We start from the raw sequence: 18,170 nt of genomic DNA on the forward strand, positions 1-18,170 counted from the left end.
AGCTGTGGGGGGGTGGGGCTAGAGAGGCTTGTGCCGTCTGAGCGCTGTGTTCAGATTGGCTTTCTGAGGACACGTGCATGCTGGTGAATAAACAGAATTCAATGTATTCTGCCCTCCGTTTTCCTCTCCTGGTTGACAGTTGTGACAGGATCACATTGCATTTTTGATTTGGCGTGCCCCAAACCATATTTTGGGACAGAACGACGTCCATTTGTTTTTTAAATGAGAGAATTTCTAAGTGGGTTTTGTTCTAAAATTTCTAATGATTTTAATTTTGATTGACATATTAAAGGTACATATTAGCAGAGCTCAGGATGATATTTCCACACACTTGGAAGTGGCTCTGAGGGGCTAGGAGTGCCAGGAAGGGGTCGCCCTGCGTGCGGGGTGCGTTGGCTCAGATGGGCTCGTCTGAATGTTTGGAGTAATGTCCTTCCACTTGCAAATGCCTAGTCTGGAGGTGGGGCCATTGTCCTGGGTGGAGACTTTCTTGTTCATTTTCTCCCAATAGCCCTGAGCTAACATTCTCCGGTCACCATACATGTCCCTGGCCAGTCCCTTACCATGCACTCTGCTGACAGCAAATTTCAGCTCTATAGGAAAAACTCTGGACATCTCCCAGGGCCTTTCTGTGGCTCTCATTTGTGCTCTGTGTCAATCAGCTACTTTAAAGCTAGAATCCTACTGGAGATCATTCATGTGTATAGCATGAAGGAAGGGTCAAAGTTCCTTTTGTCCCTGTGGAAATACAGCTGTCTCTGCACCATCTATCTGTTCAGTTCATCCAAGGGCTAGGGGTGTGGCTCTGCGTGGTGGCGTACTTGGCTAGCCTGCACGTGGCCATAGGTTCTGTCCTCGGCACTGAAAAACGGGGAAAGTCCATCAGTATGAATCCATTCACGAGGGCACAGCCCTTGTGGCCTGATCCACGTCTCAAAGTTCCCATCTCTTTAACACTGTCACATGGGGATTAAGGTTGCCTCGCACATTTTGGGGGACACAATTGCTTCTACCCCTCCCTGGCTCTGGACCTCCTGCCCACCTATAGGATCAGATAGGATGCCTAGGCCACCTACAGTGCCTCCCCCCCCCCCCCACCGCCTATGCCCTCGACCAGCTTCCTGGAGCTCAGGCAAAGACAAATGTCCACAGCTGGAATTGTCTCAGACTCACTCCAGTTCTGCTCTGTGGGGCTCCCCAGGGGACCTTTCTCTGCTGCTCAGACTCTTCGATAAAAATCAGTGTCATTTCCCACAGACAACTCCCTCCACCTAAGTGTGTGCTCCCACCACTCTGGACCCTGGCTCAGAGGGATCATTCTGCTCCGTTGGGTCATTCTTAGCTGCCGCTTGGCTGGGAACCCAGAAGTGTCGCAGCGAGCTGTCTTTTAATCAGCTTTTCCCACTCAAGTTGAATGAATTCTCTGGGGGAAGTGGCTTTTTGATAAAATGAAGCCAACTGAACTTTCAGCCTGGATTTACTGGCTGGGTTGAAGAGGTTGGGAGCCAGGAGGCAGGGGATCATTTGGAATGGTCAGTGAGGTTGAGGAGTTCCGGATAATGAAAGCTGTCATGTCCCTTTGAAAGTCTCTGGGATCTCGGGAGATTTCATCTATTGGAAGCATCTCTCTGGAGTGGAGAGGGGATTTCACAAAGAGGACTTGGCCATTCTCTTGTAAGCTATGGGCAGCAGTCAGGCACATAACCCAGAAGCCCAGAAGTTGTGCCAGAGAGCCACACTCCTGAGCATGTGCCGGGGGGCCTTCTCCACATGTGGCTGTACCTGTCATGTCCCTAGACCCAAAGGATCCATCTGTGCCTCTCCTGGAAGCCAAGCAGCTGCAAAGTTGCTTGTAAGCAGGTTGCCCAGTACCTTCCATTCCAGAGGAATTTTTCCCTGAAAATGAATCTGTGTCTACCTTTCTTGATTTACCAGCAGACATTTGTACACCTCACTAGCAAACCAGGGGTGGTGATGTCAAGACACTGGGGACTGTAAGCTAGCTCACCCTGGCTTTGCTGGTTCAATCTGGCCCTCTAGATAGTTTGTGCCTGGCCTCTGCCTCCTCCAGATCCAAAGTCTTAGAATAGTATATACCTTCCCAAGTTGTAGGCTTGAGATCATCTTAGGATGGGCTGGGGCTTCAGATTTGAGGTTGGTACAGCCCTTTCTGGGGTCCCCCAAGTCTAATAATGTCCTACCCATTGCAGCTCCTTGGGAGAAGCCTGGGCCCAGGTGAAGAAGAGTCTGGCAGATGAAGCAGAGGTTCATCTCAAGTTCTCCGCCAAGGTAAGCTTCTCCCTGCAGCTTAGACCTGGGCTGGTCTTACACAGTGGTGCCCTGATACATGTTTAGCAACCGTCTCTCCAGATTGTAGTGTTTGCCCGATTCCTATGGTGTAAATCTCAAGCTACCACATTTAAGTCGCTGAAGACAGAGTCGGAAAAGGTGCACACTAGGGCATCATTAAACAGTGTTTTCATGATGCAGACAAGTAACATCAATAACCAGCAGTCTGTACCCAGGGCTTGGATAATAAATAGTACAACATGAATAGCAGATAGTAATTGCTATTTATTACCTTGGTTTTTAAAATAGTGTAAATTCACATAATTTCATTTGTAATAATGGCTATGGTTCATGGTTAGCTCAAGAAAACTCCTGAAAAGTTATCATTCTGTTCTTGGGAGCTACTTGGTGTTCTGTGTACATCTGTGGGAGTCAGAGACACCCTCCAGTTTCTAAAGTAGACCCCTGAGTGATGGCACTCTTTGCCAGACTTTCAGAGAAATGGACTGCCATGTTCTGTATCTTCTTGGTGTCTGGAAATACTAGAGTGTGCCCAAGGGAGAAAACTATTTGTTGCTGTAAAATTTCAGAATGGGTAAATGACCTTCCTTTCATTTGGTTCTAAAGACACTAAACACCAGGACTTTTTTGAGGACAGGGATGTTTCTGTCCTTCTCATTCCACTCTCAGGGATCAGGATAGCCCACAGTAGGTGCTTCACAAATATTTTCTGAAGTCATGAATGCATGGAGCCTTCTGAGAGTCTCTTCCTCACCCCATCTTTTCAGATCTGTTTGTCTCAAGATTTCTCAGTGACCCTGCCATCTCTACTCCCTGGCTCATACCTCCAATATTATTCTTCTGGCTCTCAGCTACTTTTTAAGTAAAACATAAACTAAGTGTCTCATTGAGATAACTCATACTAAAGTGTGCATGACTGATGGAGATACCCATTAGAATGCCTGCCTTCTAAAGAGAGACCCTCAAGAGGGGCACTATCCTGGTGACTCTGGCTTCCTTCTGTCATCCCACCATCACCAGTCATATATAGCAGCCCAAGGGGACATTCCAGTAGAGGGCTTGAATTCTGTGAGCCCCTACCCCTGCCCGATATTTAAATACTTTCCTCCTTATATGATGGTGATATTGGTGACATTCCTCAAAGACGTGGCTCTTCCTGGGGCTCACATTCAGCTCTATTCTCACTTGCAGTTGCAATTTTCCGCCCTGGGGACTGAACGATGTGTACTCTTGGAGCACAGGAATATGTCCATATGCCCAGGTCTCCCCGCTGTAACCCATCGTGGTCCTCTGCACACAGAATGAATGACTCTAAGGACTGAGACCATAAGAGCTTTGTAGGAAAGCTGGGCTGGGTTGGCAGCTCCTTGCTTCTAAAAGGCATGAGCGCCCCAGGATTGAGCCGACACCTAGCAAGGCGTGCAAGTTCACAGCTAATGAAAGCACAGCTCAAGTTAGGTCAAGCACTTCCTGGGAAGATTGCTCCAATCTGTGCTAGAGAAGGTAGCTCCATGGGTTGGTGTCTTTGGTGTGCTGTATACAAAACAGTGAGTTTTTAAGCGGCAGCTCCAACCCCCAAGGTGTCCCTTCTTCTGTCTTGGCCCCTAACCTCCACTGACTGGTGAGATGAATGCTGGGGTGGGGGCTGGGGCTGCCGCTCTTCTGGCTTGGGGGCAGGGCTTTGGCTATGGGGCGGGGCCAGGAGCAGGGCTGTGCATGACTGGGAGCTTCAGTTTGCTTGTTGGATCCCCAAGATTCTTAGTGGCATTTACTCCATCAGAGGGACCTCTGACTCTCTATTGTTTAGCAGTTGACACCCTCCCATGCAGTGGTAGGTAGTGACAGGGTACTGGATATAATCCATCCCTCTCCGTCTTATCAACCATCACACAAAAGAGCCTCACAACTGAGCAGGGCAGAGAGGACTCATAGCCCACGGTCACGCCTCCAAGTGGACCTAACTATCGAGGGAGCCAATGGGAAACTAAATCCCCATTTTGCTTTGGGACACGCCCTCTCTTCAGTAGGGGAGTGGCTTTTAAACAAGACCCTGGGGCTGGGGTGTGGCTCCGTGGCAGAGCTCATGTCCAGCAGCTGGGGAAGGCCCTGGGTTCCTCAAGGAGCACTCTGCCCTCCCCGAGGAGTGACAGCAACGAGGTGCAAACCATCCCTCCAAACGCTCAGAACATTTTAAGTTGGTTTTCATGAAGCAGCACAAATGTCACCATGCAGCTGACCACAGCAATATGACAAATGTTCCACACAAAACAGACTTTGCCACAAGAGCTTCTGCTACTTCTAGCCTGTCCATCCATCCATCTGTGTTGGTGGCCTTAGAGCATCGAAGTAGCCTCCTAGTGGTCTCACGGCAATTTCTTGAGAAAGGGGCTCCAAGGATTTGTGTGTCTGCCACGGATAATGTGGCTTCCTACGCGCAAAACCCATTTTCATGTCTGCTCTAAAAGGTGCCTGGAAATTTTGCTCTGAATAGTCTGTGTCAGGGGTAAAAGCTCTTTTAAAAATGCAGTTTTGTCATAGCAATCTTTTCGGCTTCTCCCGTCAACCCGCTCAGACCATTGCTAATAGCAACAGGTCACTAAAGAATCGGTATTGCCACAGGCTCCTGCCCAAGAAGGGAGAAAAGAGAAATTCCTTTTGACGGGAGAAAATCTAATCATGCAGGAGAAGCCTTGCATTCAGCAGAAGATTTCTGGGGACAAGGGAAGCAGGATAATGAGTTTTAGCTCAGAGCTGTCCCTAACAAGCTTTGTGACGTCGGTCAAGACACTCAGCATCCTTGGGGTTTCTTTTCTTCCTGTGCAAAACGAAGAGTTTGAATCAGGTCAGCCACTGTGACCCCGGGGAACGCCCTTCACCTAGTTACTGGGTACGCACAGGTCCACATGCAGGTACCCACTCCCATGTCCACACAGATAGCCACACATGCATGTGGCCAAGATGAATGTTTCACAGGACTATTAAACCCTTCTACCTAAAATGCACTCAGATATTTTCTATCCAAGTCTGGTCTGTTCTCACCAAAACATCTGCTCCTGACCCAGTAAATTGATTTCAACTATGAGTATTAAAAGATACCAAGCCATCTTGTTTAAAGAAAATAAATTATGTCTTTAAAAAGAACTTTGTATAGCTAGAGAGTTGGAGAATCCATGGGTCCTCACTTGCACAGTTGAATCACTTCGGACAACTAGTAGCTTTATTTCCTGTGTGTTGTTTGGAGTTTGGGGAAAGACTTGGAGGTACTGGCAGGTTTGGGGCCCTTCCCCAGACCACACAACCTGGGGCTGGACCCGTGAGTCTTGAATGTTAAGGAGCTCCTTCAGGTCACTCCCGGGCACAGGAAAGTCTGGCAGTCACTTGTTTTCCAAGTCCTCGGAAAGATACCCCAGAGTTTTTGAGTCTACCCTCATAGACCCTAGTCAGCTGGTTCCATGGTAACTGAGTTATGGACCATCTTGCCTGATCTGTGTACGTGATTGTCTCCGTTTTCTTTGTCTATAATTAAATACCAGAGACTGGGTACATTATGAAGAACAGAGGTTTATTTCGATCAAAGTTCTGGAGGCTGAGAAGCCCAAGATCCAGAGGGCTTTCCTGCTGTGTTGTAACAGTAGAGGGTATCATCCCACAGCAAGACAGAGCAAGTATGTGTCCTTTCAGATCTGTCCTTACGAAGCCACCAGGGCCATCCTGACTATCTCACTCATGGCCTCGTGTATTCCTAACTACCTCCCAGAAGCCCCCTCCAGATACCATCTTGTGAATTGGAGGATTAAGTTTCCAGCATCTGGAATTTGGGGAACACATTTAAACCAGGGCAATAGGGGAAGGGATTCATTTCTTCTTGTGCGTTCTCAAGTTTGTAGCCTCCTAATAAAATTGCCACCAGGTGGTGGTGTTTTCCTGGATGAGGAAAGTTTCAAGGGCTCAAAAGAATAAATAACAGGAGACACTCACAATTGGTATCAGGAGGAGCATGGTACCTGGGTGGCTGGCTCTCTGTTAGTCTTTGGAGGTCATCCAACAGGAAGACTGTCTGCTCACCACCTTGGCTGTCCCTGGCTCTGAATTCCTCGAGGTTTGGACCACATCCAGATCACCTTTGTATTCCAGGCACATGGCACCTAGCAGATGTTGGATGAATAGAAAGATCTGAGATCGCCTAATTGAACAGCACCCTCTCACAGTTATTTATTGAGCTGCCTAGCAGTCACTGTGCTAAGTTTTTGGGGACACAGATGGGTGACATGGTTTCTGTCCCCAGAAAGCTCCCGGTTTAGAAAGGGACACCCAAGCAAAGCTGTACCAGAGACTGTGGCACACAAGCAAGTGTGGGAGATGGTGCACGTGTGAATTAACTCCATTAAGCTACGTCACCGTGTATACTTAGAGTCAGGAAGTTTCTGTCTGTAATGGTGGTGTCCCAGAGGTTGTTGTAGTGATGTCATAGCTGTCTTAGTGTAAGTGTACTGTGTGATGGTGAAAGAACAACAGACTCTAACAACGCATTTCAGAGTCTGTCCCCATCCTTAAATGACACACCACTTACATACCTATGACATATTTCAAAACCTGTTGTGCATGATCAGTATACACAGTAAAAAAAAATAACTTTGAATGAAAAGTTTTAAAAAGTAAAGACGTGAAAACTTGGAGGAGGAAGGAGTTAGTTGGTGGGGGAATCCGAAGGTTCCGGTCACCCACTCAGAGCTACAGTTGCTGCATCTGGTGAGCCGCCACTCACCTCTAGCCTTCCAGTCCCCCCAGGCTGTTGCCCCAGCCCCACTCTTTCACCTGTTGGGGAAAGAGGAAGAACGGTCCCCACCAACTGCAGCTAATGCCCTGGGTCTTGAGTGTCCTGTCCACCCTCCTCCACAGCTTCACAGCGAGGTAGAGAAGCCCCTAATGAACTTTCGTGAGAACTTCAAGAAAGACATGAAAAAGTGTGACCACCATATCGCTGACCTCCGCAAGCAGCTGGCCAGCCGCTACGCGTCGGTGGAGAAGGTGAGAGGCCAGGACGCTGGGGTGGGAGTGGGGGGAAGGCGGGGGTTGCCAGAACAGGGTGGGCCAGGAAACCAGCTGTGACTCTGGGTGCCACAACAGGGGCCCTTGTCCCCAGATGAGGGAATCCCAGCCTCATGGCCCACCTGAGAGCCCCACCCATCCAGAGGGCAGGCAGGAGACACTTCTCCGTGGACCTCGGATGACTGCTCCAAAGGCTAATGGGACATCAAGCCTAGTGTGCTGCTATGTGTGGTCCCCGTGTCTGGGACCCTCCTGCGGATTTTCTCCTGGTTGATCACCCACTTCCAGAGGCCCCATATAGCTCATCTTTCTACAGTTAGTCACATCTTGGGCAGGACTACTGGTGGCAGCCCTGGACTAAGCCCAGGCCCTAGAGAGCAGTCACCCAACACCCAGCCAGCTGTCTCCACTGACTGGCAGAGAGTGAGCCACCACAAGGAACCAGGAGGAGGGCGGGCGGGTGCTATGAGGGGCACAGGGGGCTCGAGGCTCTGGAATGCCATGCCTGGTGTCACCAGCAGGAATGAGGGGAGCTGGTCTGTGGGCTCCGTTGCCGCCAGTTAGCTGGGTAGCAGCACTGGGACTGTCTGGCCCCTTGGGGCCACTGTGGCATCATCCATGCAAACAGAAAATGAAGGACTTGAGCCAAAAAAAGGGAGGCTGGGCCTCGTGGGCTCTGAGCCCCCCACCCCCAGGCTGCAAGCTTTATAACAGCTTCTTTGTTTGATGTCATTGGACCCCAGGCCCGGAAAGCCCTCACAGAGCGGCAGAGAGACCTGGAGATGAAGACCCAGCAGCTGGAGATCAAGCTGAGCAACAAGACAGAGGAGGACATCAAGAAGGCACGGAGAAAGTCCACACAGGCTGGTGAGCCCCTGGGCCTCCCACCCGGGCTGGTCACCCTAACTAGCACACAGGAGAGGGCGTGCCCAGCACCTCTACCCAGCATCCAGGGATTGGAGGGAAGCAGGCCAGGCTGTTCCCAGGCCATGGTAGGGGGTTAGAGGACTCATGGTCTCTCCAGCAATGCCCTTTTCTGACCTAAGTTCTACATTTCTTCTTTGTGCCAAGAGCTCCAGGGCCCAGTCCCTGATTAAAGCCCACAGAAGTTCAGATCTTTATTCAACCATATAAGCTGCACCTTCTCCCCAGGGAGTGCCACCCAGAGGGTTGAGATATAGCAGTGGCCCCTGCTTGCATTTTGTTTAAATAACCACCAGATTTCAGGCTCTACCCCTTCTCCCAGCGTACTGGTGTCTGCTGCCACCTAGTGGTCAAAGTTAGCCAATACACAAGGAGGAAGGGAAAGGATGATTAGAAAATGTTTAAAAACAAAGTAACTGTTTCTGAAAGAAATCAAGTTTCGCAACAGGCAGGAGCAATGCATATTGCCTCTGGAATTAATCTGTGTGCTGTGAAATTATGGCCTGAATGATCTTTAGGTCGCTTTCATCTCAACTTCTGATGAACTGTTACAATTGATTTCATTATGAAACAAAGCAACCACCTTCCAGACATTTTGTAATAAAGTAGGGCAGAAATAACGGGAGCCAAAACTAATGTGGCATAAACATAATATTTAATATACAGATTCTTATAATGCATCACAATAAATTACTAGATCCAGAAGCATTGTTATAAATTTCTAATATATTTATTGGGAGTGGAGCCCAGAGAGGAAAAAGTTGTACATAAATTAGTTTAATTTATTAAAAATAAAATTAATACTGCAAAACCGTATATGTCAAAATAATCAGCATATGAGAGTATAAAATGTTAGTTGCCAAAAATAATCACCATCAATACTTCAGGGTGCTTTCACTTTTTAAATATTCAACTGTATATAAATTGGATTGTATTATACTCTGCATTCTGAAGTTAATACATCTTAGAAGTAGTCCATTTCATTTCCTCTAAATCTATTTATGCATCCATCTATGCATTTCAGATTTTTAAACAATTGCCCAATGTCTGACTATATGATTGTATCCAAATTGATTTCATCATTCCCCTAATTTGTTTTTTATTTGTTTATTTATTTATATATAAGACAGCAGAATGCATTACAATTCATATTATACATACAGAACACATTGTTTTCATATCTCTGGTTGTATATAAAGTGTATTCACTGCAACTCATGTCTTCATACATGTACTTTGGATAATAATGTTCATCACATTCCACCATCATTTCTAACCTCCTACCCCCTACTTTCCCCCTCCCACCCCTCTTCCCTATCTAGAATTCATCTATTCCTCCCATGCTCCCCCTCCCTACCCCACTATGAGTCAGCCTCTTTATATCAGAGAAAACATTCAGCATTTGGTTTTTTGGGGGGGATTGGCTAACTTCACTTAGCATTATCTTCTCCAATGCCATCCATCTACCTGCAAATGCCATGATTTTAATCAGAACTGTAAATTTGTTTATGTGTAAGACCAGGTCTGCATATAGAGAGAATTTTGATGTTGGGTTGAAGGTTTTTCTTCATTTCAATGAATATTTCCAAATTGCTGACCAGAGAAGGTACCCACCTATAGTATCTCTGAGTACCTATTCCCTAAACCTTAGAGTATTGTATGCTTTGAAATCATTGGTGTGCCGCTGAAAAATGTTTTGCTTATTTTGTTTTTCTCTGATCAGGGTTGAACATTTAAAAATACAAATTATTTCTGACTTACTTTTCTGTCATCTAATTAACTTGTCTCCTTCTTTCTTTTTGAGGTCTTGTTCTTACTACTGATAAGAATTCTCTATAGAGATTAACCCTTTGAATCACAAATATTTGCCCTGGGTTCTTTTTTTTTTTTTTTTTTTTTTTTTTTTTTGGTCATTTTTTTTAAAAAGTGTGTTTACCTGGCTTTTTGTTGCTATTTTTGTATATAACATCTTTTCCCTGTGGCATTTAGATGGGGGTGGGGCGGGGAATCAGCTTCGACCTTATGTGGGGAGAGAGTGTTGAGGTATTTATTTTTGATTTTATTTTTAACAGTGAAATATTCAACCCACCAGACATTTCTTTTTTCTCTGCCCAGGTCCCTAACCACACCCCACAGCATCTAATTTGTGTCTTCATTTCTGCTATTCTCAAGACATTTCACTATTGTGGTGTTAATTTCATCTTTGAGCCAACAGTTGTCTCAAAGAAAATCTTTACATTTTTCAAGAGCAAGGTCTTTGTTACCCTTATTGCAAACATCTTGATTTACCTATTCTTTATTTCTTTGTTACCCTTATTCTGATTCTTGCAACTACATTGCATTTCCATCAGATGATACAGAATCTTATTTCTGTAGCATGAAATTATTCTGGGGGTGGGAGTGAGGTAGCACAGTGATAAAGGGTATGTGCCCTGTGTTGGATCCCCAGCACTGGAGAGAGAGAGAGAGAGAGAACTACCTTTATTGAATACCTACTGTACTTACTGTGTCTGTCCTCAGGCTACGTTCTGGAAGGTGATGTCACAGTCTCTGTAAGGAGGTACTTTGTGAATGAGAAAACCAATGGGAGCAAGGATGAGCTAGGTGTGACCGTGGTGGCATTGCAACATCAGAATTCAGTCTTCTTATTCCAAAGGCTCTGCTCCTTGCCATTTTGCCAGACAGCCTGCTACTCAGAAATTGCTGCCACTCCTTTTTTGCTCCTTTTCCCTTTCCTCCTCTCCCTCATGTTTTGCAAGGCTGCTGGAGGGATGGCATCCATCCAGATGCTCCTGGGGGCTAAATTTGAATTCTTCATCACCATCGTCGCCACCATAGCTGACGTTAATACTTTGCTATCTTTGCGAATCTCTGTTCTCAGCATGTATTTGCATAGTTAATACTTTGCATGTATTGGCATAGTTAATGAAGGTACAACTGATATACCCATTTTATAGATGTCTTCATCTTCATTTCTGCTGGGGCACAGGCAGGCTAGTTGACATGTCCAAGGTCACACAGCTAACCCATAGTAGAGCTAGGCTTACGGCACAGGCATCCTGGTTCCAGAATCCATGCTCTTCACTGGCATTATTCAGAAGGGTCCAATTTCCAGTCCTGCAATGATTAGGAAACTGCATATTAGGAAACTGATTGCAACTACATCGCATTTCCATCAGGTGAAATGTAGATGTGTGCCAAAGTACTTGCTCCTCCAACTATAATTTGTGCAAGCATCACCGTAGGGTCTGCTGAAAATGCAATTTCTGGCCCTGTTGATCTTGGACACCTCCTGGGATTCTGCATTTCCCACCAGCTCCCTGGGGAAAAGGTTACGGATACTGCTGGTCCATGAACTTTGTTTTACATAGTAAGGTGCCAGGGTGCTAGTACACTGAGTAATGTTTGCAATTACTTCATAGGTTGCTCTTACTCTAAATATAAAATGTTTCAAACATGCATATGGTTAGAGAAAGTGATACACTAGCCATCAAGATTTGATAGTTACATTTGTTCAGATCTCATCTATTATGAAAGAAAATGATACAGAAGGAGCTCATTCCCTACTGCTCATCCTATCTCCCCAGGTGGCTACTCTTCTGAAGTTTGTGTGTAGCACTGTGATGCATGTTTTGGTGCTTTTGGGTTTTTTGGTTTGGTTTGTGTTTTGCGGTGCTGGGGATCAAACCCAGGGCCTTAGACATACTAGGCAAGTGCTCTGCCATTGAACTACACGGGGAAAGCAGTGCATCGTGGTGGGATTGTGTGTGGGACAGTGTGTGACAGAGCATGACAGGCCGCTGGCTCTTCCAGGTGATGACCTCATGCGCTGTGTGGACCTCTACAACCAGGCCCAGTCCAAGTGGTTTGAAGAGATGGTGACCACCACTTTGGTATGTGATCAGAGACACTTGAGCATGCCAGTCGCAGGGAGCCCTGGGTGGGTGGTGGGAGACACAGGGTGGGCATGGAGTGGAAGTGACCATAAAGTGGTCACTATTCCAGGGTTGGGATCAGAACTCAATCTGGACCTGTCTGTGCATTCAGATCCCTAGTGTCTCCTATTGTATGAAATCAGCCAAAGGCTGGGTGTTGCTGTCACTTCCTTGGGCTATCTACTGAGGGCTTAGGATCAAGCAGAAACCTCCCTAACTGAGCAGAGAGTGGCCCCGTTAGTAGAAAGACAACTCCCCAACCCCCATCCCACCCACTCACTGGAGATCCTTAGAAGGCATGTGAACGGGTATGGTAGGAGGAGCCATGCAGGGAGTAGGGGGTACTCTGACCAAGGCAGCGCTGAGGATCGAACCCAGTACCTCACGCGTGCTAGGCAAGCATTCTGCCCCAACCCCAGCCCCTGAGTATCTCCATGTTGGTCAGGACCTGCTGGAGTGAAACAGTGAAGTGTGGCTGGTACTTTGGCCAGAGGGGAGAAGAGACATCATAGCAGCTACTCATCCCTTCTTCCTACAGCCCTGAGCGGCTGGCTTCCCCAGGTGTCAGCCCACCAGGGCAGATTAAAGGCCTCTCTACCAGTGACCTGTTTTACCCCCTTGTTAATCTCCTAATTAAGTCCCCTGCTTTATCCCCCTTCCCGATTAATCACCTGGACAGTGACCTAGTTACGTATAGAGTAACAGCCTGATCCCCTAAATTCCAGAGACACAGAACCATCTAGACACTGAAGGACAAGCCTTTTCCACTCTTCCTTTGATGATGGCTGCTCCACTCCTGCCCCTGCATCTATCTGGTCCCTGTTCTACCCCATCAGGGTGCAAGGGCTGGGGCTGGGCTTGTAGAATCTGAAGAACACGGTTTAAATCCTGCTCTTCCCATGGTTCTATATCTCCTGGGGCACGTGGTATTCCCTCTCTAGGTGTCAGTTCCCTTGCTCAGAAATCTCGCAGAATCTCTTAAAATTATATCGAGAACAATTACATACTGCATAGAAAGCTTTTTGTACCTTGCTTTTAGGGTAAGCTAGCAGCTGCTCTCATAACCTTCACCTTCACGCTAGAGGTGGGCACGTTCCTTATTGGAGCCCAGAAAGTCAAGAGGGGTTGGGGTTCAGCAGCCAGTGACTCGTGCATTGGGGTACATGGTGCTTTGGAACCTGCTTGGTGGGAAGGACCCAAAGTTAGGGGATATTCTCAGAGGTCTCTGGTCTTGTTTTCCTCTGCAGGAGCTGGAGCGGCTGGAGGTGGAGAGGGTGGAGATGATCCGGCAACATCTGTGTCAGTACACACAGCTGCGGCATGAGACAGACATGTTCAACCAAAGCGTGAGTTCCCCACCCTGGGGCAGAGGCTGATGAGACCCCTGGGGGTCAGGGGGACAGGGGAGAGCCACCTGGCTATATGTCATGGCAGGTTAAGTGGCTGCTGCAAATGAATCATTTCTGAAGCAGACAGTGGGCAGGTGTCCCTCCTTCTGAGTCATGTCTTGGGTTAGATTTATCAGGATTCCTGGATGTCCATGTGATGATCCATCCTGTGCACATGAAGTATGCACAGGTGAGCTATTTACCTAAAGAGAGAGAAGCTAACCATATTTAAAATAGCTAAAGATATCATTACCTCCCTGGGCAGATTTCTCAAGCAAAATGAGTCAAAAATACAACTTCTAGAAATAGTTAAAGTACCTAATGCTAAAGTTGCATTTGTTCTGTTCTCTGGTAGTGGGTATGGAGACGTATGGAGGAAAAGGTCACAGGCTACTGAGCCTCCAAGGCATGCTGCCCTCTCAGCCAGGCCTGGGCTCTGCAGGATATACATGGTCAGGACCAGTTCCGGGCGCTGGCTCTCATAACCCTCTGCACACTGTGACTCTCAGATAGGTTTCCCATGGGGCCCTAGAGCATTCTAAAGACACTGCTCTGAACAGAGCTTGGGCAAGAGCAGCGTAGTGCAGAGGAAACATCCCCCCAACTTTGACAGTGTCCCCTCTTCTCTGTCCCTTGCAGACAGTCGAGCCTGTGGACCAACTGCTTCGAAAAGTGGACCCGGCCAAAGACAGAGAGCTGTGGGTCAGAGAGCACAAAACGGGCAACATTCGCCCCGTGGACATGGAGATCTAGACACGCCTGTGCGGCCCCGGGGGTCCTGCCCAGGAGAGGGGCTGGGGGTCCCGTGGAGAGGGGGTGGTGGCTCCCGCTCGGTGAAGCTGCCCTCCCACCCACTCTCCTGTCCACTGAGGAGAGAGGAGAGAGCTGGCAATTCCAGAAGGGTGATCTGGATGGCTCAGCTGGGGAATCCCAAATATTCCCAGGCCAAGAAGACAGACCTGCAACCCCGCCCTTGTCTCCAAGACTGAAGCCCCCCCAAACCCCGTGCCGTGCTTGTTGCTCTGAGAACAAACTGAGGCTGGAACTTTGTGGTCCCTGCTGAGTTCCATAGGGGTGGCCGTCACATACTTGTGCCCTTGGATGCCCCAAAGCCCATCCTTCACCTGGTCCCTTTATCTCCCGGGGCTTTGGAAGATCAGGGAAGGGCTGTCTCTGCCTCCAAGCCAATGTCAGGATCAGAGTCATGGATAGCAGGCGCCGTCAGCTCAGCATGCACCTAGAATCCTTTACGGCCCTCTCTCTATTTTTCTCATTGCGTTCTGGGAGCCCAAATCTGGCTTTTCTTGGCCACTTTTCATTCCCGTGGGTCTTGGGAAGGCCTGTTTTCTGTCTTCCCTGACCAACCCTGCCCAGAGAGGTCAGGATGGAACTACCTCATTCGGCAAATTAGCCCCAAGTCGGAGCATTGAATCACGGTTCCTATCAGACCAGGCATCATCTCTGAAGTCTCTGGAAAATCCCGATCCCTCCATTCCGCAGCTGCTTTCTCAAGGCAGTCCCCACCCCCACCCTGCCACCCCTGCCCAAAGTTCTCCGCCAGGGAGACCTTCAGCTGTGTGCGTGTCCAAAAGCTTTGAGAGATGGAGATGAGCCAGAAACCATATGGGGTCTGTCTCCCATGGTGTCCTGTCCAACACTGGGCTACCGTGACCCCGGCTCTCCCACGCTGCCCTCCAAGGGCTTAATAGGGCTAGGTCAGTCCCACATGGGAGACAGGTTAGGGCAAGTCTTTGTCAGACTCCATCTGCTTATGCAAGATAGGGTTTGGACTGCTGTATGAGCATTGCAGACTCTCTCTCTCCTTGCTATCCAGGTGTGTCCTGCCACCTGAACCTCCAGCTCCTCCAAACTTTCCAGAGCCCTGCACCAAGCTGTCCCTCTGTCCATCTTCCCTGCAGGAGCCTGAGCCAAGTGTGACTCAGGAAGCTTTTCAGCACTACCCCTGGGTTCAGCCCGCCACTTTCTTTCTCAACTACAGCAAACACCATCTTAGCCTAGAGAATCAGCCTGAGGGGGCTGGGAGAAAATATTGACCCAGTGAGCAAGGAACAGCTTCTAGCCAGAAACCCCTGTCCTGAGAGCCCACCTTTCTTCATCTTTCCCATGGATGGCTTTTGGCTTGACCCTTCCGTCTCCCATGGGGGCAGAATCCTACGAGCCCAATTCACGGATCTTTCCCTCTGTTTTAACATTGCTAATAATGGATGTTAATCTTGAATCCTTCAGCATCTCTTCCATTGGATTAGAATGGCTTTCTCATAGTTTATTTTAGAAAGATGTTCAATATACTAAAGCAAACCAGATCTTGTCACTTTTTTTTTTTTAACTAAAACATCCCAAGCACAAAAGCCAACGTGAAGGTGTTCACAATCATGGAGGGGGCAGGATCTGTCCAGCATAAGATGGAAAACCACTCTTGACACCAGCTACCAATTTTAGGATATTTCTTGGCTTCTTGCTCTAAAAAATGGGTGCTAGTGGTAATTGCTGTGTGGCTTAGTAAACTATAGATGATTTTCGAACATCAAAGCCAACAGCCTGATAATTAACAGATCTTTTGGGTGCAGTGCGGCTCCTTGGCTTTGTCCTCTTATATTCTCATTTGAGGGTCCCCAAGTCCTCTGTTTGTTCCTGCCGTGGAATGAGCTCTCTTGCTCCTTCAGGGTAACATGAGTTGGCCAAACCTGGGCCAGTCCATTTTCTGAGGTCTTTCTTTCCCCTTGACCACCTCCTCTTTACCCTCTTCACATACACCTCTTGTGCCCTCAGATGTTCATTCATCAAACATTTAGTAAAAGCCAAGCAATGTGCGGAGATCTGAGGACAAAATGCTGCTCAGTCATCAGGGAAGCCCATGAATCTTCTATATAGGTTTATCTTTTCCCTAGGCCCCTGGCCTTCAGTAACCTTGACATTCACATAGAAGTACTCTGTAGAATTTCGGGTTTCAGAGGTACTGTCTGTTGAGCTGACATTCACTCGGTTTTTTAGCAGATGCTTAGAACAAGCCCAACGTTGTGCCAAGGAATAAAACAAATTGTGTGGAAGGTGGACACTATCTCCTCTGTGTAGACAGATGTTTAGACCTACCTGGAGAGGAAGAACCTGGCACTTGGGCCACATCTACGTGGAAGGTGGACAGCAACACTATCTTGACCACCTGGTCGCCAGACCCTCATAGCCTATCTGTTTTATTGTTTTTTAGTGACTCATTGCTCTGCAAATAGAGAAAGTGAAGCCAGGGACACCATGAGCCAACAGAATTACAAACAGGGCTGGTGTCAGTCCAGGCCCAATGTCTCAATTAAAAAGGGACCCCTCCCCTGCACTACGAGTAAAATCAGGATCAGGACGAAGTCTAGAGAATTTAAAAGTGCATTTGGAGTCAGTCACAAGTACACCATCTGGGTTGTCTTTGTTTTGCCATAAGGGGGATCAGCATCCTCTGCCATTGAGCCACATCCCCGGCCCTGTGGTCTTACTTGGGCATAAGTCTTGGTACTTAAGGTTATGGGAGGATTTGGCTGCTTTATTCGGAGTGGGTTTCTGAGAATAGATCAGTCCCCCCGCCATCATTGGGGGATTGAAGCACTTAAGTTTGCTCTGTGAAATCCTGATTTAAAAGAAAAAATATATTTCTAAAATGAATAGGTATTCAAAGTGAATCCGTTGCCATGACAACCTCCAGGAAGAGCCACTTGTTCCCCTTCATTTTTTTCTTTTTTTTCCTAGTGCTTTTGAGTAGTTCTGCAATGCACAGGCTATTTGGACCAGGTGGAGGGTGGCCCCAGGCTCTATCAATGGAACTACCCTGGGCCTCCTCTCAGTGTCACTAATGACAGGCAGACAGACCCTGCCTCAGGATTTCTTTTTTTTATTCCCTTTGGTGGGGGGGGGGGACAGTCAAATTACTAGATCAGTGGACGGGTGCATAAAGATCTTGGCTGAGCCAAAGTCCCTTCTTGGAAATATAAGCCATAAAATTCAAAGGTTGTCAAAGACCTTCACACCTTCACTTCTTTAGGTGATTTTATTTCCAGCTGTGAAGTAGCCTTGGCAAGGAGAATTTGGCACAGGAGTCAAAAGACCTGCTTGTTATTACATAGGTAGGGGACAGCACTTCCCATGTCCAGTGGGGACCAGATCAGCAGCCAGCTGGCTGAGCCTGCTACCACCGAATGCTCATAGTCCTTCCCACCTCCACCAAAGCTCGGTGCCACCTCCTTTTCCCAGGAAAATTGAGCTATAATTGACAGAGCAAAATTCACTTTTTTAAAAAAAAAAGTATACAGTTCTGAGAATCTTTTGACCAAATAACAGTCTTGTACCCAGCGCCCGCAATCAACATAACATTAGCATCACTCCTGAAAGTACTGCATATCCCATTGAGGTCCATTCCTTCCTCCCACCCCTGACCCAACAAACCCTGATGGATGTTCAGACCCTATTATTTTGCCTTTTTCTGAAAGGAAGTAGGATCACATGGACGTAGGTTTGGAATCGCCCATGTGTGCCTGTGTCTCAGGAACGTGTCCCTTTGCCAA

The 18,170-nt window shown here is 47.6% G+C and overlaps 1 protein-coding gene across 10 annotated transcripts in view; it reads left to right on the forward strand.

Annotated features, from left to right (window-relative positions):
- Positions 1 to 15,929, forward strand: part of GAS7 (growth arrest specific 7) — a 224,530-nt gene extending 208,601 nt beyond the window's left edge. For all 10 annotated transcript variants that reach the window (XM_081272599.1, XM_081272597.1, XM_081272602.1 and 7 more), the window contains 6 exons: positions 2,211 to 2,289; positions 7,210 to 7,338; positions 8,103 to 8,226; positions 12,096 to 12,175; positions 13,465 to 13,563; positions 14,245 to 15,929. In XM_081272599.1, coding sequence (XP_081128725.1) covers positions 2,211 to 2,289; positions 7,210 to 7,338; positions 8,103 to 8,226; positions 12,096 to 12,175; positions 13,465 to 13,563; positions 14,245 to 14,358 — 625 coding nt within the window. In that variant the 3' untranslated portion in view covers positions 14,359 to 15,929. The remainder of the gene's footprint in view (positions 1 to 2,210; positions 2,290 to 7,209; positions 7,339 to 8,102; positions 8,227 to 12,095; positions 12,176 to 13,464; positions 13,564 to 14,244) is intronic.
- The last annotated feature ends 2,241 nt before the right edge of the window (positions 15,930 to 18,170 follow it).

Source organism: Spermophilus citellus, assembly GCF_964194105.1.
Source record: "Spermophilus citellus genome assembly, chromosome: 17".
Classification (NCBI taxonomy): domain Eukaryota; kingdom Metazoa; phylum Chordata; class Mammalia; order Rodentia; family Sciuridae; genus Spermophilus; species Spermophilus citellus.